Here is a 20,745-nt window from a genome sequence, read left to right on the forward strand (position 1 = left end):
CTATTGCTTAAGACATTCAGTAATGGTATATTTATTACAGTATTTTAAAATGACTAAAACAAATATATTTTATGTTAATGAAATCTATGTAGTTTTAATTAATATTTATCTTGTTCTAAGTCAACATAACCATACATAAATTTGAAACCTCAGTGGAAATTCCCACATCTTCTTATCAGAAAGGGGTATGGTAGAGAAGAGAACAGTTTGAGTATATACAAAAGTTGTGTTATGGAACAGTATTGTGTCTTAACTTCCTATGCTTTTCTTAAATCTGGCCACATCTGTACTACATAGAGAACTATTTCTACAAAATTTATCTCATATGAATAGCACAGATGCCTGATTACTCAACTGTGCTGCAGAATTTAGTTTTTGTAAATTATATGCAGTCTTGTTAGTATATTCTAGAGATTACTTTGTTAAAGTCACCAATGACCTTCAAGATGGCCAAATTGAGATCATTTATTCATCTCATTTTTCTTAAAAGCTATCAGTAGCATTCCTCACAGTTGGTTACTCTTTCCTTAAAACTAACTTTTTGCATTGGAAGGAAGGATTTATGAGGCATCTTATTTTCTTGGCTTTACAATCTTCTCCCAGGAGCTTGTTTTCTATCTCCCTTTTTAGCTGTTGCTTCTCAGGTCACCCCTGATCTGTCCTGGGGCTCTTTATCTATCTGTATAAGCTCTCACATGATCTCATGCAGTCCTTGCTTATAAATGGCATTGATATGCCAGTGGCTCCCAAATCGGTTCTGATCCTGACTCCATATTTTATACCTGCACATCTCACTATCTCTATTTGTATATCCAAAATGAATCCAAATTTTATAAACAATTTCCCCAATCTGTCCCTCCTCCCCATCTTTACTTAACATCTTAGACCAATTACTTTCATTTCAGCATCTTCTTAATATTCTCCCTGAGTTTACATATCTCCTAGAATCAGTTCTTTACATCCTAACTAGAGCGGTATTTGTATCTTCCTCCCTCCCACCAATGCTTCCTTTTTCCCTTTGTTTTTAACCCAGAAACAATATGTGTCTGTAGGTGCCTGCTTGTCACCTTTATCTTCCCCCATACCAGCTTTCTCCTTCTCTTCTAGTTCTTTCTTCTCCCACTTACCGGACACTAAGAAACTCATGATGACAAAATACATGCACCCTTACCTTATTAATATCTGTTTATTCTTTCACAAAAATGTACACTTGTTCTTGTTTTTATACAAAACTAAATCCTAATCTATTCTCTTGTTTGTAATATACATTTTTATATAATAAAACAACTAGAAAATCCTACCTAATCAATGTGTATAAACTTTATTATTTTAATAGGTATATGAAAGTCTATGAAATATATCATAATATATCATAATGATATACACCATAATTTATGCAACTATTTCGTTATTGAAAATGACTTTCTTTGTTTCCAGCTTTTTTATAATTATAATGTTGAGCTAAGAATGTTACCTTAATGTTACATTAAGTGTTCTTGTAAATATCAGTTTATACTGGTAATTTTACTCTACGTAACAAGTCCCAGGAATGCAATGGCTAGATATAAGGTTAGCTGTAATTTTAATTTTAATAGATATTACAAAATTTCATTCAAAAAAGGGAATAAAACACAGGAATGTAGTTATTGTTCATCTTTTCTTCTTTACTCATAATAATATATCTTAATTTTATTCCTTTTGGTAAATTAATTACATGTCATCCAATTGCATTAATTTTTTTGGCAACATATTAGAAATGTAGCTTTGGCTTTCCAGTTTGCATTGTTTTGGCATTTATCCCAAGGCTACTTATTAGAATTAAAAAGTAAGGGGCAAAAATGCTTGAAAAATATAAATATCACCTAAATATTTTTTACAGCCTAACAAGTGCTCTATCATTCTTTTAAGATGTAAAAAGTTGCATAATTAAATTAGTTTATCTACTTATTAAGGTTGAATCCAGAAAAATTATGAAATTTCTCTCTAATCCTTTTTACATTTGTATCAATTTCCACATTTCCACAATTTCTACAGTTATACCAGCTATTCAAGAGACACATCTTCAAGTGGGGAGCTAAGTTGGTATTCTGTTCTGCCAGGCATAATCAACATCAGCTCTAGGCAAGTTGCCAGAGAATCAGATAATTAAGCTTGAAAAAACATAAGATAATATCTTGCTTATTCCCTTTCTTTCAAAGGTTAAATAAGTGAAGTTAAGGGAGTCTGAATAATTATTTGCCCAATATTCAAAAGTTGTTTTAGTTGAAGGTGCCTTACAGTGGTTTGTAATAAGGTGTTAATTGTGATAGAATCCACACAAATATAGGTTTCACACTTCCTTGATTAGAAGATGCCTTTCTGTTTGTAACATCTTTATATATGTCTTATAATCAGTGACAATTTATTGATCCTTGCTTTTAACAGGACCATATTTCAACTCAGCCGAATTTGAATACAGAAACAGGGTTATGATCATGGAGCTACTTTTAGGAAATTATTATCTAATAATTACCTTAAAATTTTAACCATCACCCATAAAATAATACAATTGCATTATCATCTTCAGGTAATATCAGTTTTGGTATTCAATATATATCCCATGACTAGTATAGATCAGCGTTTCTCATACTAAATATCATATAGACATTTTCTTAAATATTCTCTTGAATACACTAAGTTCACTTGAGGCATAATTTTACTTAAATATGTTAACATCAAACTAATTATACAACCCCATATGCTTATAGCTCTTATGTAAACACAAACCAAAAAAAAAAAGAAATCAAATGAAAATACAACAGGCAAAATATCCAAATTTCCCAACTTAATACAACAGATGATGTTGCTTTGCTGAAATCAAATCCTATCTCAAACATGAATTTGTTTATGAGTGTTTGTGTGTCAACACTGATCTCCACATGCCTGAAGTTTACAATGACTATGAGTGCACTATGGTGATGCTGTTCCTCTACCACTTTTTCCAATTTAACTATGTAGCACCTTCATTTATGCAGCATGCCATCATATCACTTGGCATTAACTTAGAGTGAACAATCGTGTGTTAAATTTTTATTATTCAAAAATAATAAAAGCAGTAGTGTTGGGCACCAATGTGATAATAAACATGAATGTAAACCAAAGTGATAAATAGTGGCAACACTAAGTTCCAAATTATCCAGTTGTATGGTTATACAGATGATAAAAATATGCTTAAGATTATTACAGTAATGAAAAGGAAAATTTTGAATCCCAAAATATACTCAGTGATGACTATGAATACGTCCCAGACACATATGAAAAGTGGTGGAATACATATTTGCTTTGTATGTTATTTCAGGATGACATAAGATGAAAAACTTGGTTCACAAAAGCCCAGGTAAGCCTGAATTGCTGGAACCCAGAAGTCAATCTAATTTGTGGATTTTTCAGTTGAGTGATGGGAAGTTATTCAGACATAGTAAAAGCATCCAAAGATTTTTATGACACGAAGTAGCGAGTCCAGTGGAAAGGCATGTGGAGGTAGTAACATATAGTGTTAAACATCAGTAGGTAAACTCAGGAAAGATTTACCTACTCCTGGAAGAGCTGGACTGAATGAATCTGGAAAGGGATTTAGAACTCAGAGGTCTAGCCGCTGGTGCAGGAAAGGAACAAGACCTTGGTTTCACATGTCAAGGTGGCAACACTGTCCTGAAATGTTGTGTGAGCCAGAAGCAGATGAGGAACAACGCTGAGCAGAAACCTATTATCCAAATTTGAGTTAAGCAAAGCAAGACAAGTGGGATAAATCAGTATAAGAGCAAAACTTAAAGAATCTTGGTTTGAATTGCAGTTGTAAATGGCGAATTGAAGGGGCAATTGCAGTTGCAAAAAGGGCAAAATTGAAGTGAAGTTGTAGCAAAAATGAACTGCAAGTTTTTAGACTAATGACACTTCTTTATTTACATTTTTAATTATAAGTTGTTCGGCTAGAACATTGCCAACTGAACACAAATAATCTGTAATTATTCCATAAAATATTTGAAATATTTTCTAAACAAGAAATGATTCTGCATATTTATAATAAGCAGGTATATATTTAACCTCATACATTAAACCTATTGTCCAAATTACTGAGATATTTTTATTTTTTAAATTAGGGTGACTCGGTTCCCCAGAAACATTTCATTCCAAAATCTTTACCAGTAGTCTTGCAAAATAAAAATTGATTTAAATAATAGGAATAATAGGAAGGATATAACAAGTGCTTGCAACACAATGGCAAATTTAAAGATACACTGATACATACATATATGCAAACTTTGCCACTAGAAGCACAGTGTGACATTCCACGTAGACTATATTCTGCTCCATGGGATGAGTCATATATCAGTGTTTCCCATTTCCTGAACTGGATATTGAGCTTTATCCTGTAGATGAAAATTTTAGAATTTCATTAGACGTATTTTGATAGAAAAATATTGCAAAAAACCTCCAAAATTACATTATTATAAATTAAAAAAAAATAACCTACATCATCTGGTCCTTTCACACATGGTGCTTCTTCTACTTCCCTACAAGCTTCCTTGGTATAGCTTATTAATACTAACAATGTTATCTCCTTTCTAATAACTAACTTTGGAAAGTTTACAAACCTTCCAAAAACATACTAGAAATCATACAGGTTATTAGTTCTTTCCAAAGTTGACGTGTCCAGAGAATGCCTGCATTTTCAAAATGTAAACATGAAACAATATTTTTACGATAGCTGGAAATGGATTTAATTTCCATGCAATATTTAGTGTAGATCAATTATATGTTTTTCCTCTGATAGAACTGTGTTCATACTGAATTCTAACAAATTATTGGGTGATCTGTTCCACAGAGTACAGAAGTTTTGCAAATTCTCGCTTTCTCCCGAGACTTGCAGACTCCCCCAAGTGGATATCTGAAAAATTTAGCCAAGTGCCTCTAAACAACTCTGACACTTCATAATGAGCTTTGATCAAACCATACCAACTTTTTTTTCCCCTTTGTTTGAACTGAAGCGTAATACAGGAAGAATGACTATGTAAATGTGGTAACTTCCCCTTTCTACCATCTATGAGTTATAATTTACTCACACTACTATTGACTCTCTTTCTTCTCTCTTTCAAAAAGTGAAATCAAACTGTCGGATTTATTTAAGGAGCTTATTATGGATTGCAGGGCCACTGCTACATAAAATCCTACATATGAGACACACAGTGGAATGTATTGCAATCTCGATTCCCAAATAAACAAGTTTCCCAAATAAACACAGTTTATATCAAAGTGCAGTTTGTTCTGACATAGGGGCATCAGAATGTCTGGAATCTGCTTTAACCAATTAAGCCTTTCAAAGCAAAGGAAAAATAAAGCCTTCAGTAAATCCATTGAAGGTACCATCTCCCAGCCTCCCACTGCCTGTTATCGATCTTTTTAAGTGCCGACTGATGAATCGTATATATATCTGATGGGATGCTCTCACTCCACCACCTCAGAAGGGCTAAACTTACACAAAGAGAGAATCAACTGGGTGGGAGGCAGGGTGGGAGGGCACAGCCGGGCTGATGGCCGCCTTGGACCCTTGAAAACCAACCAGAAAGTCTGTCTCCAGGGAATGCTGCAGACCCGGTTCCCTACTTTCCGTGACAAACCCATTAGTTCGTGTGCAGATTTTTCCATTCAGGTCGCTTCTAGGGCGAACGCTTTTGTTCGCTACCACTCTGTAGTGCGAGAGGAACTAGAGAGGCATGTAAAGCAAGCTTGAGGCAGCAGCGCCTTTGCCGCAAAGCATCCCTTTCCCCTCAGCTTTAGCAATTTAGGAAGAACTGAGGTTCTCAGGGGAGGTGGGGTGAGAGGATTGCCAGGAGGAGGGACATATAAATCAGGAGTCCCTGCTTTTACCCTCTACTCACTTGTACTCGCATCGCCACAACTACCCTCCCCCGAAACTATCATCAACACAAGCACTTACGGTATCTACAAATGTGTGGGAGCAGGGGTGGGTGGGGGGCATATTTTCTTTCCTCGCCTTTCCCTAAGACTGAACAGGGTATCAGCCTCCATACCAAACACACATTAAATAACAAAATCAAATAAGCCAAACCCAGTGGATAGCAATTATCTTGAGAAAGAAGCCGCTGCTGGCACCGGCCTGGATTCGCTGCAGTCGGAAGCGGGTGGCTTTCGGTATTGAATTATTAATTTATTTATCCCCCTCGCCCCCACCCCCACGCCGACTGCCAGGGAAGAAATCGCGGCCTCTTCGCTTCCTCTCCGCCCCCACCTTCCAGGAGTCTCCCACTTGGCGGTGGCCGTCGCGTCCCCGGCCCTCTGCGGCAGCGGCGCCGCGCGGGGCGCTCCCACTCGCGCTCGGGCTGGCGCGGCCGCGGGTCCCGGCGGCGGGGTGGGCGGGGGAGGCAGCGGGTGACAGATGTACTCCTCTGACAGCTCTCAGTATCAGCCCAGTGGCTCCCTGCCATTGGCTCAGTGCAATGGACCGGCAACGCCGCTCACTATAATAACACTCATGCCTGCCAGCAGCAGCAACTCCGAGTGCAGGCGCCGAGCGCGGGGGATGCTGCCGCCGCCGCCGCTTCTGCTGCCGCGCGGGCGGCTCCCGCAGCCCCGCTCCGCCCGGCCACCGCGCGGGCACTGACTCCCGCTCGGTTCCGTTTCGCCGGCCCGGCCCCCTCCTAGGCTGGAATCCTCCCGCGGGGCTCGTCGTCCCGACGCGAATCTGAGGAGAAACAGAGGAGCGAGAGACTGAGGGGAGAGCGCGGCGAGCATGCGGAGGCGGGGGAGCCTCGGCGCTCACCACAGAGGGGTGCAGTGAGCCAGTCTCCAGAGGACGTGCCAGGGGTGGCTGCGTGCCCTCGTGGCGGGTCCCCAGCCCACCGTCGCCGGCCCCGGCGCGCTGCGGCTGTGGGCGCGGGGTGCGTGGAAGCGGCGGCTGCGGCGGAGGAGGCGGCGGCTGCCCCATGGAGTGTTACTACATTGTCATCAGCTCCACGCATCTCAGCAACGGACACTTTCGCAACATCAAGGGAGTTTTCCGGGGCCCTCTCAGCAAGAACGGGAACAAAACTCTGGTAATCGCTTCTGTTTTCCTCTCTCTCTCTCTCATATTTAAGAGGGCATTTGGAAGATTGAGTTTTTGGAGGTTTTGAGATTCAATTTGGTTTATAATTTACTCTTTTTTTATCTGGTGGGCGTGGGGTGAGAATTGGGTGTAGAAAAAGGAAGGGGTCTTAGGGAAGCTGTGATCCATGGCTTTAGTTGACACTTCCACAATGCTCTGGACTATCTCACCTCACTCCATTAAGCTGAAGATTACCACAGTCTCTCCTTATTTGAAGCAAATGTGTCCACAGGACCTGTTTAAAGAGAAAAGAAAAGAACTCTAACCCCAAGTTACCCCATAACCTCTTTTGTTTGGCTTAGGAGGCTGAAGGTGAATGAGGATGTGGCTGTCTCTGATGGAGGCAGGGAACCATGTGGCTGGTCACAAGGAGGAAGCGGCGGGATTGAGTGATGGTCTCAGAAAGAGTTTGTATTCCAGCTCTTTCCTGAAGGACTGATAGCAAACTTCTCCAGTGAGAAGTTGTCAGTGCTAAGCTTAAGAGAGTGACTCTAGAACCTTATGCTGTCCACTTTCAGCTATTCACTGTAAAGTGGTGGTGGATATGTGTGAAACACTATCACTATGTCACCATTAGAGCCACTAGGGAAAACGTGAGGCAGATAGAACCCATGCAGTTGCTGGAAGGTTCTCACTGGATCACAGAGCTTCATTTTTCAGGATCCTAGTCGGAAGAGCACTCCTGATTGGTGGGAGAAGATGTACTGAGCATTGAGATAGTGCAGGATGATTGCTCCTACTTCTCATCCAAATCCCCCTTTAGCTATAAAACCTCCCTGCAGAACTGACTTTCATGTATTGGTATGTTTGGAGAACTATACACCTCCATAAAGTAAAAAAGGAAGTAGAATAAAGGCTCATTAGGCTTAGTACTGCAAAGAGTAAAGACAAAGTAGGGTGGCAATATGAAAATGTATGATTCACTGAAGTCCATGTTTATTAGCAAGCAGCCTCCCTTCCCCTTTCTTACACAGTGGTAACTTAGCCTGAATGAGGAGAGTAGAAGTTTAAGGACAGACTCAAATAGTCCAAAAATAAATATAGCGTTCTTGATCGAATTTTCTTTATGTATCTTAAAATATGTTTCTTTATGAATAAAGAAAATATGCTGTGATATGTGTTTTCCAAGAATGAAAAGTTCTCATCTAAAGTTTTACGTAAATTCTTGATGCATTTAATTACATTCTTTTTACTTGAATCTCTTGGCTACTTGCTTTCAGCCCACTTAAGACTCACAAAAGCAGGGCTAGTTTGTTTCTTTTATTGTTTTTGTGGATGTGGTTGTTGGTTGTTGTTGAACAAAAGAAAGTGAAAATACTCTTCTGCAGTCTTCTTTAGTAGAGTAGCACAAAGAGCAGTAGCCAAAGGCTAAAGGAGTTATTGAAATTGTTCTGGCCCCACTTAGAGAAGTAAAAAAGGAAGGTAAAATTTTGGGGGAAAAACTTTCAGTTTGAAGAAAGTACACACTGTTTTTTCAATTAAATTTCACTTACGGTTAAAGGCAAACTTAATGCACAAGATTTCATTTCCATACTTACAATAATGGTGTAGGTGATAAAATGCATAGTGGGGTTTATAGAAAAAAAAAAAGTTATTTACCAAACCTCAGCTTGTTAAAATTCTATAGGTCTTGATTCTCAAGTTAATCTTAGGTTCTAACAATAGTTGAATTTGCTTATGCTGATGTGTTTGTTGTGTGTTTGGAGTTGGTTCATTCTTCATGACTTATATTTACAAAAGGTAGGTTAAAGTCTAGATTTACCATTGTAACCTTGTGAGTAAATTGGGTTCTAAAAAACAGCTATGTAAATGAGATGAATAAACCTAAATATAGACAAACATCAGAAAGAACAAACAAGGATAAAATGGCTTTGAAATAACTCCATAATTATCTTAGTTATCATGAAAGAGACTTTAGGCACTTCTGAGCTAGCCCTTCCAGATGATTTTAAAACGGCCCAAGTTTGTATTTCCTGTGTATGAGATTTGCACTGACTGAAAAGAAGTAAATTTTCATATATGATGTGAATATATTTGAAACTACTGCTTTACAAGATAATATATTCATCTATTATATGTGCTTTCTAGCCTTCTCATGAGTATTATTATGGAAAATGATGAGATTTATGCCTGTCTTTAAGTATAACAGAAAATATTCTAGATCTATTCATAAATGAATGATTTCAATTTTAAAAACAGCTGTCTATACTCACCCCAAAGTGATTCTTTATAGCACATAGGATGCTATGAGCACTTACATATATGCTAAAACATACTGTCACTTAGAAATAGGAAACTGGATCTGAAACTTCTAAAAATTAGCAACTCAATAAGAAATACAAACATCATCTTAGAAGGTATATATGCCACATTCTATAAATTTTCAAGTAAGAATTTATGCTTATCATGGTTTTACAGTTTTATTTTTTATTTTTTAAATTGACAGATAAACTTGTGTTTATCGTGTACAATGATTTTAATCCCAGTTTTATGGAGTAATAATTATGATATCTTTCCAACTTTATATTTTATTTTAATATATTTGAATTTTGCCATTAAAAATCATCACATTTTTGTATTTTGAATCGTGTACCAAGTTCTAAGGATTTTAATAATATCGCAAATGTTTTTTTTCTTACTTCGGGGAAGTGCAACTTTAAACATAAAATTACTCAGTGAAAAGGTACTTTGATTACTGCAAGACCTTTTAGTTAGTTTCTGTCAATAGATACTTAATGGCTATTTGAGAATTTTTAAAATTCAAATTTAGAAAATAATTTTATAATCTTCAAAAAAATCACAGGATTAATTTAAGTTAGCCTGTAACTGTTAATACAGTCTTCTTTTATGAATTAGATGTTACTTATAGAATAACCAGGGTAATTCATATTTTAGTGCCAGTGATTAATTGCTTTAATCCTAAATCCAGAACGTTATCCTGCCATTCATATTGAGAAGATAGTCAAAATATATAGTTCCTTCTATAGGTCATATTATACCACCCAAACATAAAATTTTGGAAAATAAAACAACAACATTCTTGAAGACTAAGCCTCTTGTTAATGTTGACCCTATTTATGAGCTTTTAAATATATTCCTTTTGCCAATTCTAATGAAAAACATATAAATTTTCATTTTGCAATGTCTTACAAGCAAAAAGAAAGGTCAACCTATTTATCATGATTTCTGTTAAAAGCTGCAACATATCTGTGATATAGTTTTAATTTCATAGAACAAGAAATAAGTGAATATTTAGTAGTTATTCAGAACATTTCTGGATAAGTTATAGGGCTTAACAGAAAAGAATAAAGTTTATCTTCCATCTAATCTCATTCTTTTTATTTAGATTTTCCCAATTAATCATTGTGTAAGCAATTGCTTACTGAATGAAGACATTTGGTACATCCTTTTTGGAATTGATTTACAAAGTTTGTCTTAATTATATATTTAAATAAATACAGAATATTTCTGTATACTACATATTTAACATGGAATTTAAATATCCCTTTAATCACTTTAATATGTAATTTGGGATTTGTCTTGGGAAACTTGGAAATCATTACTAATTTGTTCATTACATTCTATTATTTGGTCAGCATTTTAGTATCTCATAATAACATTATATCTATTTCACTGACTATAGAATTCAAAAGAATCAGTGATAGTTTTGAGGTCACACAATGAGTCAATATTATCAAGCAGATTTCCTGACTCCAGACATATTTCCTTTATAATTTATATGCTAAATTATGGAATATCTAGGGATCATTATGATAATATGATTAAGAGATGGTATTGTGTTATCTGTTTGGTCGAAGGCACTTTATTTTTCCAATTGTCTACAGATATGGATAAGTAGTGCCAGATTCACAGAATAATTTGATTAAATTTGTTTTACTACTCATCCTCCACATGCAGATATCACTCATTTCTGTCGGACCTAAATGCCTTGTTTCTGTAGGCTGCCCTGCATTTCTAATATATGAAATACTATGTTCCGCAAGAAAAGAACTGCTAATTTACTAATCGGTTCACAAAATATTTGTTATTTAGTTCATTCAAATTTATCGAGGTGCCTCAATTACAAAGCACTGTTCTAGGCACCACAGGCTCTGTATTAGGCACTAAATAATACATGCTAAGGAGCATTTTGGGCTGCTCTTGCTCATTTTGAATCTGTTAAAAAAAATTCACGTCTTTTGACATGTTTGTAGGTTTATTGTCACTCAGGACGTTGTCATGTGTGTTAATTTTGAAAAACCTGAAAAAATTCTGTGTTATTTCCCTTGTGTATATAGGAACACACTAAAATTTGGCAGGCTTTTGAAACACTATTTGGCCTTTTGTTTTAGTTTTCATTATTGAATATAACTTATTTTTCATATAATTCCTTTGAACATTTTCTAAATCTCTTGGAGAATGTAATTTAAAAGGCTTCTCTTCTCATCGAAACCCATTTAGGTGGCACTTTAAGAGTGTGCATGTAAGACTAAAGAGATCAATTGGTGAACTGGTGCTGCTGGAAAAGTTATTTATTTTTAGGTTAATGTCCTCAAGAGAGCTCAGGGGTGAGGGTGGATTAGGGTGATATCCTAAAATATCTTCATACCTTCCCACTTTATAAACTTCTTCACACAAGCAGTCCAATTATATATTCTTCCAAATTTCATTTAAACTCTTATATATTCAATATTAAAGACCATCTTGTGTCTCAATTTTCTGAACTTAAGGTGTCATATATTCTTGTTCTGTTGGTTTTGAATTCTAGTGAAACTTTACTACATGTCCTTTTACAGAACACATTATTCTAGTATGGAAAATAACTGATATTTGAATTAGTGTTATAACACAAACATGCAAGCAGTATTTTAAGGCAAATGTCAAATAATATTCATGATTACCACATACTTTTGTTAATTCATTAAATATTGAGTTATGTTAGATAACTGAAATTTGAATAGCGATATAATGTCTTGACTTCTCACTTCTGCACCGATAGTTTCAGGTTATGGATGACTGCAATTACTTTTTTTTTTTTTTTTTTGAGACGGAGTCTCTCTCTTTTTGCCCAGGCTGGAGTGCAATGGCGCCATCTCGGCTCACTGCAAGCTCCGCCTCCCGGGTTCACGCCATTCTCCTGCCTCAGCCTCCCGAGTAGCTGGGACTACAGGTGCCCGCCATCGCGCCGGGCTAATTTTTTTTTTTGTATTTTTAGTAGAGACGAGGTTTCACCGTGTTAGCCAGGATGGTTTCGATCTCCTGACCTCATGATCCGCCAGCCTCAGCCTTCCAAAGTGCTGGGATTACAGGCGTGAGCCACCGCGCCCGGCCACATTTTTAATGAAAATACAGATCAGCGAGAATTTCAGGGATGACCTAGTCTAGAGGTTTAATGGAATTATATTCAGGGCCAAATTCAGGCTGCCAAATTAGTTTGTTTAATGTGCACAGTGTTTTAAAATACTTGGGTTGAAATGAAGTTGGAAGAAGACACTTCTCCGTTTTCCACTGTCTACGCTATATTCTGTTGCTATGTAGGCTATTCATTTACTTAGGTTACTTTCCTGACCATCGAAGGCACTTCAGTGTTCCATACCTTGCTTAGTTCAAGGACCGAAGTTTACCTATGTGGAGATAGAAATATTTCTATCGTTATATTTTATTCTGTAGTACCTGTTTGCCACATATTGCTTGAACTGAATTAACAGTATTCTCCAAGTCAAATATCTAGGATCTCTATCATAATAAGAAATATACAGGGATTTCAGAGTGATAAATTTTTGCATTTTAAAACTGCAAACTTTTACTTAGGCTACTGGTGTTTTTGGTATTTTGCTGTTGTTTTTCACCTCAAAAAACTAATTTAGAATGTAATTTTATTCTTTAATATATACTTAAATAAACATGTTACGTTTATATACCATATTTGGGAAATGGTTTATTAAAAGTATTATACATAGTGTAAATCTTATTTAAATACTTGTAGTAATGATACAGCATTGAAATAATTTCCTATCATGTCCATTTAACTGAGATAGTACTGTTGAAGCGACTTGCTGGTAGGAGTTTGAGTAATCCTACCAAAAAAAGAGAGCGGTTATAATATATGGTGTACTGCAACAAAAATTTATGAAGAAATTACTTATATCTGTTTATCACATTTTTATATTGCTAACCACAATAATAAATATAATTGTGTTAGTTTCTCTTCCTAAAAGTTTTAACCTAAACCATTTGATCTGTTTTATCTCATTCTAAATTATCTACTGTATCTGAGAAAATGTTACAATACATAGTAGGACCTTCATATCCATGGGTTCTCATTCATGGATTCAACCACTGTGGATATTTTGAGTATCTCAAATACTCAAAAAAGAAAAAAAGCACATTGTATTTGTACTTAACTTGTATAAACTTTTTTTCTTGCCATTATTCCCTAAATAATACAGTATAACAACAGTTTATATAGTATTTACATTTTACTGGGCATTAGAAGTAATCTAATCTCCAGAAAATTTAAACAATAAGGGATGATGTGCATAGACTATATGTAAATACTACACCATTTATGTAAGGGACTTGAGAATCTGTGGATTTTGATATATATCCTAGGGGGATCTTAGAACCACTTCCCCATGGATATGCAGAGATAACTGTGTACTGTATTATGATAGTGTCTTCAAGTAGCCATGATTCATAATTTTATAAATGTATTATAGTATACTTCCTATTACAGTATAAGATTAAGTGGAGTAATAAATAATTAAAATTCAATCATGGTTGTCAAAGTAAACAAAGTCCATTACCTGAGGTATTACTCTGAATTCTTTCATAATGGTTTAGCAGCATTGGAAGAAAGTTATATACTTTTCTAAATGTAAGTACATTTAATATACTGACTGTTTATGAGGTCAATGGTGTGTTCAAATTATAAGAAAACAGTTTTTCTTAAATAGTGTTAGGAAAATTACCTGTATTAAACATGATGGCTAGTTTTATGTGTCACCTACAATAGTAGCATATTAGTTGATTCTCACACTGCTAAAAAGATATTACCCGAGACCAGGTAATTTATAAAGGAAAGAGGTTTAATTGACTCACATTTCCACGTGGCTGGGGAGGCCTCAGAAAACTTACAATCATGGTGGATGGTGAGGGAGAAGCAAGGACCTTCTTCCCATGGTGGCAGGAGAGAGAAGTGCAAACAGGGGAAATGCCAGATGCTTATACAATTATCAGATCTAGTGAGAGCTCACTTACTATCACGAGAACAGCATGGGGGAAACTGCCCCTATGATCCAGTCACTTCCCTCCCTCAACAGCTGGGGATTACAATTCAAGATGAGATTTGGGTGGGGACACAGAGCCAAATCATATCACGTAGCCAGTTATTTAATCAAATTCTAATGTAGGTATTGCTATGAAGGTATTTTGTAGATACACATAATGTGGACAACCAGTTGACACTTTAAGAAAAGGAGATTACTCTTGATGATGTGGTTTGGCCTGATAACCAGCTGAAAAATCTAAGAGCAAAAACTGAGGCTTTCTGGAGAAAAAATTCTACCTGAAAACTTCTGTAACAACTCCTACCTGAGTTTCCAGCATGTAGGACCTGCCTTCACATTTAAGATTTACCAGCTCCTGCAATCACTGAGTCAGTTTGTTAAAATAAATCAGGTGTGTCTACACACACACACACACACACACACATACACACACACACATATCATATTGTTCCTATGTTTCTGGAGACCCTTAACTGATACAGTGAAAATCAGTTTATAATATTTCTTTTATAATGAGCTAACTAAATGTTTGAAATGTAAATCTCATTTGGATTTAATAGGAAATAGATGCATTGATGTTGATAACTATATAGGTTTAAAATTGATAGAGCTGACTGTGAAATTTTTCTGCTATTTTATATACAGGTTTACAATAACTTTATCTGAAATGTTTGCCTGGATTACAATTTCTGTCTCTCAATCGACACATCTCAAGCATCTAAAACAACCTCTATGTAAAATGGAGTTATTCTTATCTGTTCAACCCCAACAGCTTACCACACATGTTTATTGTACTTGAAGAAAGTCAAGCTCTCTCTAAATTAGATAAAATATTGTATTAGTCTATTCTCATGCTGCTATAAGGACATAACTGAGACTAGGTAATTATAAAGGAAAAAGGTTTAATTGACTCACAGTTCTGCATATCTGAGGAGGCCTCAGAAAACTTACAATCATGGCAGAAGGGGAAGCAAACACACCCTTCTTCACATGATGGTGGGAAGGAGAAGTGCCGAGTGAAGGGAGAGAAAAGCCCCTTATAAAACCATCAAATCTGGTGAGAACTCACTATCATGACAACAGCATGAGGGTAACTGCCCCCATGATTAAATTTCCTCCCACCAGGTCCCCCCCTTCCACCCCCATGACACGTGGTGATTATGGGAACTACAATTCAAGATGAGATTTGGGTGGGGATACAACCAAACAATATCAAATATCTTTTAAAGTTAATTTCAAAAGTTTATACTTTGTTAGCCTGAATTTAAGCAAATGAGCTTTAAATTGAGGTATGTAAAATGAAGGATGTTCATTTTACAAAACAAAAATGTCTTCATGAAATATACAAAATATGTACAGAGTTATGTCAATGTCCACCAGCCAGAAATACCAGGACACAACTCTAGTTGAACCAAGTTGGGGACATTGGTATTTGTTGAAACAAGGTTAACTGCACACCATGGAGAACCTTGATGCATCTCTTGAAGAGAGTATAAGGGGTTGTTCTTTAGGATTTGGGATTGTGTGAGGTGTATTTTCTGGAGAGTTTACTAAAACATTGTTTAATTCTGGATTGGATACTGTGATAAAGAAAAGACAATTCCATATTGGGTATCTTAGGACTTTCTATCTAGGAGCAAAGAGAAACAAAGTGGAGGTAGGGCTGTAATTGGTGGAAAAGCAGCTTTCCTCATAATGGCTGGCAGAGGGAGATGTTGGGTAAGAAAAACAGTGTTTTTGGTAATGTATGTGCTCAAATGTGATTGTGGAGTGGACTTGTTATTGTTAAGCTCCATCACAGTCATAGAGTGACCTTGTCTGACATTAGTGTATCGTGAAACTGTTTATATTTGACAAGAGAATACTATTCCTCACTTTTAGATCCAGACAAGCTCCTACCCATCAGTTATTGAGAGCTGCTTTTTCCTTTCTCAGATATGACCATGATATGGATGATTGCAAGAGAGGGAAGGAGGACAAGCTTATAAGAGAAGATTATTTCAGGGACATGAGATCCAAAGCTGAGAAGTTTTAGGAATGAGGTGTCAAGATGGAGCAAAGAGGGCTTGTGCCACATATTACCACATTAGTATAAGGAATTTGGAGGATAAAACATCCACCTCTGGAGAGAGACACAGGGTAAATAGTGTTTTCGGGAGAAACAGGCTTCACTTAGAGCAAAAAAGAAAAGAAGTTTAACTTCAGTGAAAAGTTTGAATCTACAGAATTTTTTTTGATAATAGACACTTATGAATTCAAGGAGGACATAGTCCAAGAGTTTTAGGATATGTAGAAATATAGAGATTTGTGTCAGAAAAGAGGATGTAACCTAGCCATATGGAGAATAAAGTTCAGGTAATGAGGAAGAATTTGGGAGTTCTGGGCTTCTTGTGGTGAACAATGTCACTGGAGATACAGGGTAGGATAAAATTGGTTCCGACAATCATACTATTGGTAGTAGCAGCAGTGGAGTGGTGGAGGGAAACAGATATAGGACTGTATGGGCAGCACTCAGAATTTTGGGGCTCACCATTGACTACTGCTGTGACACTGAATTATGCATGACCCTTTCTCTGAGCTTCAGAGTTCTCTCCTGACTCCTGTTGAAGTGTTCTGACAGAGGCGTGATTACTGCTAGTGCACAGACTTTCTCCCAGATTCAGCCACTAGGAGTTAAATTATTAACAACAATTTAAAAATTAACTCTTTGCCTTTGATTGGGCTTCCATAACAAATTAATATAGACTGGGTGGCTTAAACAACAAATACTTATTTCTCAGAATTCTGGAGTCTGGGAAGTCCAAGATCAAGTTCCTAGCTGATTCCATGTCTGGCGAGGACCTGCTTCCTTGTTTGCATGTGGCTGTCTTCTCATAGCATTCTCACATGATGGACGACAGAGAGGGAGGTTAGTTATTGTGTGTCTTCTTATGAGGGAAGTAATCGCACGCATGAGGGTTCCACCCTCATGACCCAATTATCTCCCAAAGGCTTCATCTTCTAATACCATCACATTGGGAGTTAGGATTTCAGCATATGTATTTTGGGGGATACAGAAGTCACATTCATAGCACCCATCTATATTGTCTTGTTTGTGCCCCTCAGATGGGAAACACCTGAAGAATGAAAAGTAGAGGGCTATGGTTTGAATATGTCCCCCAGAAGCTCATGTGTTGAAAAAACTTTGTCACCACTGCAGCAGTGTTGATAGGTGGGACATTTGGGAGATGATTGGGTCATAAGGGCTCTGCCCTCATGAATGGAGTAATTCATTCATAGGTTGATAGATTAATGGTCTATCTAGGGAGGTTGTTTATTATTTAAAAAAATGGATCTGTTATAAAAATCAATTTGGCTGTTACTCGTAAGTCCACTTGCGATGTGATGCCCTGTGCTGCCTCTGGACTCTGCAGAGAGTCCCCACCAGTAAGAAGCTTGTCACCAGATGCAGTCCAAACCCTTTACCTTGGATGTTCCAGCCTTGACAACTGTAAAAAATAACTTTTTTAATGTATTATCCAGTGTCAAGTATTCTTTTATAGCAACAGAGAACAGACTAAGACATCAGAGTGAGTAAGTTTTGTTGCAAATACTTTAGAAAAAGTCTGAAACTCTGGGAGTTGCCAAAGACTTTTAGATTGGTTATGGAAAGCAGGATGTTTGAAGTCAGTAAGTTAATAGGAAGGAAGTGAGACTAGTTGCAGAAAAGGAATGGGTTTAATGAGAAGTGTGTAGTGATTTTTTTTTTTAACAACTTTTCAAGGACAAAAAGATGGAATTATATGTAGATTCTGTCTTTGTTTAGTAAAAATGTCTCAAGTGGCATAATCTAGTGACCCCCAAGAAAGTATCAATGGAAATACTGTAAAATTACATTTGTGTTACCTCCTTCAAAAGGTTATGTTAGCAAAATACCACTCCCTGGTGAAGACAGTCAATGTCTGGACAATGTGCATTTATTGTTGAGAAGAAAATGACTGCTTTCACTTCAGAATTGTGTTCTTGCACCCAATTTAGCAAGAAAGTCTACTACAGCCAGTCACTTGTGTTATGACCTGGGTAAAGTTCACCTCTCTCCCTGTCAGTTATGTTATCTTTAGATAAAAGATATGATAATAAAATTAGCTATGTATGGATTTACATAATTTGGACACTATTAGTATTGAACCATGTCAACATTTCCTTTTTTTCTCAGTGTCTTAGCCTGTTTGAGCTGTTATAACAAAATACCACTGATTGAGTGGCTTACATACAACAGAAATGTACTTCTCACAGTGCAAGAAGCTGGGAATTCCAAGATTAAGGTGCCAATTTGGTGTCTGGTGAGAGCTTGCTTCCTCATAGTCAGACTTCTTCCCATATGGGGGAAGTGGGCAAAAGAACTCTCTAGGCCTCTTCTATAAGGGCACTAATCTGTTATGAGGGTGGAGTTCTCATGACCTAATTACCTTCCAAAGTCCTCATCTCTGATACTATCACATTGGGGCTTAGAATTTCAACATATACTTTTTTTTGGGGAGGGCAAACATTCAGAACATTGCTCTTAGCTTACCCGTGGCATTTCTTACATGTTTACCCATACACCAAGAATGTATAGAATCTTAAATATGTGCTGAGCCCTAAATATTTTACGGCTAAATATTTATGGCATAATATTTAGGGCATAAATATTTAGCCCTAAATATTTATGAAGGCATGAAAATCATAAGGAAACCCTCAGATATCAGTCATTGCTGTGACTCATAAAGTTCACGAAACAATGGGAAGCTTGCTCTTTTGGGAAGCTTAGAAATTCTTTTAATTCTCTTCAATAATAATTTTGATAGCTGTAATTCCCTTGCAATGTCTTCTAGATTACTGAAGTTCTGAAGTTACAAAATTAATATTTACACTAGGGGGCGACATAACATTTTCTCTTCTTTTCAAAAAGACAGGCATAGTAATCAACCATAGATTAATAACATTGTCAAATATACTTAGGACAATTTTATTAGTAAAGAGTCAGTTTAAATTTTGTTAGCCAGAAAGTCAATATAAGAAGGCAACATAGGGGTGATGTGTTTGCTGTGTACTTTATTTGTATACTTCACCTAGTAATTATTTTTGGCCATTATTTATTTTAGTCACATGTGATACATGGATAAGATATTGCTGACATAGAGTTGATGATCAATTATATCTTCCTTAGGTGTCACTCTTGGCTGTAAAAGTATCAGTCTTCCTATTGAAGCTGATGTTTTTAGGGTTTTTTAGTTTCTTAAACCTTTTGTGATTCTTAATACCTAATTTGCTTTAATGTCATAGCTAATTAATCATTAAATTTGATTGAAATGTTCATGGAGTACATTATTAACCAAAATAAAGGTCGACTGTGATGATAGTTACTTGCTGAAAGAATACCTAAAATATGAAATAATAAGTGAAATTTTGAAAATTATTTCTTATTTTCATGATTGCCAGAAGTGATATCATATAAATAGAAAAAAATAGTGAAAAATATCTGAGATCCAAATTTTCAAACTTTATTAAAATTTAATGGAATTTTCTTCATAGCAATTGGTATTATATTTCTAGGGAAATAGTACAGATTGTTTAAAATTATACAAACTTTTCTATTTGTATTACCAATCACTGGGAAATTATTGGTTCAACATGAAAGATGTATTTTTTTTTTTTTTTTTGGGGGATGGAGTCTTGCTCTTGTCGCCCAGGCTGGAGTGCAGTGGTGTGATCTTGGCTCACTGCAACCTCCGCCTCCCAGGTTCCAGCAATTCTCCTGCCTCAGCTGAGTAGCTGGGATTACAGGCTCCCACCACCAAGTCCGGCTAATTTTTGTATCTTTAGGAGAGACAGGGTTTCTCTATGTTGGTCAGGCTGATCTTGAACTTCTTACCTCAGGTGATCTGCCCACCTCAGCCTCCCAAAGGATGTAATTTTTATGGATGAGGACTTAAAGTAGTTGATGTTATGATACATACTGTTACTCAAAAACACACAAAGCTGTTTCACAGGCAGACTGATAGTAATAGAATTTCAGATGGAGTTTATTACTTATTGCTGTCCTGAAGAGCCACATTGAAGACAATCTATTTCCATATTATTCCATAGTAAAGGGTTAATTAAGTAAATAATAATAATAAATCAAAACACACAGATCTTTATGCAACAGCTAGCATTATATAAGCTCAATTTGATAAAGTAAGAAAGATTTGGAGACTGAGGATGTTGTTTCCTTATATGATACCACAATTTAACTCACATATGATGTTGTATGAACAATTATTTGCCTTTCAGGCATCAAACATGCCAACT

General features: G+C 36.4%; 2 protein-coding genes across 2 annotated transcripts in view; one reads left to right on the forward strand and one right to left on the reverse strand.

The window, feature by feature from the left end:
- Positions 1–1,389: 1,389 nt before the first annotated feature.
- LOC104005286 (basic salivary proline-rich protein 2) lies at positions 1,390–6,985 on the reverse strand. The gene is made up of 2 exons (XM_009443840.4): positions 6,290–6,985; positions 1,390–4,409 (listed from the first exon to the last, which is right to left on the reverse strand). Exons 1-2 carry the CDS (start codon positions 6,983–6,985, stop codon positions 4,362–4,364), a joined length of 744 nt encoding a protein of 247 aa, XP_009442115.1. The 3' UTR covers positions 1,390–4,361.
- The window catches only part of ZNF804A (zinc finger protein 804A), a 339,920-nt gene continuing 326,158 nt past the window's right edge, over positions 6,984–20,745 (forward strand). Inside the window, exon 1 of the mRNA XM_525981.6 lies at positions 6,984–7,094. Within this exon, the coding sequence (XP_525981.2) occupies positions 6,984–7,094 (111 nt within the window). The remainder of the gene's footprint in view (positions 7,095–20,745) is intronic.

Source organism: Pan troglodytes, chromosome 13, assembly GCF_028858775.2.
Source record: "Pan troglodytes isolate AG18354 chromosome 13, NHGRI_mPanTro3-v2.0_pri, whole genome shotgun sequence".
In the NCBI taxonomy this organism is placed as follows: Eukaryota; Metazoa; Chordata; class Mammalia; order Primates; family Hominidae; genus Pan; species Pan troglodytes.

Coding starts and splice junctions, on each gene's coding strand:
- LOC104005286 (XM_009443840.4), bottom strand. CDS start 6,985: ATGGGGCAGCCGCCGCCTCCTCCGCCGCAGCCGCCGCTTCCACGCACC. Junction 4,410..6,289: donor AAGTGGGAGACTCCTGGAAG/GTGGGGGCGGAG, acceptor TTTCATCTACAG/GATAAAGCTCAATATCCAGT.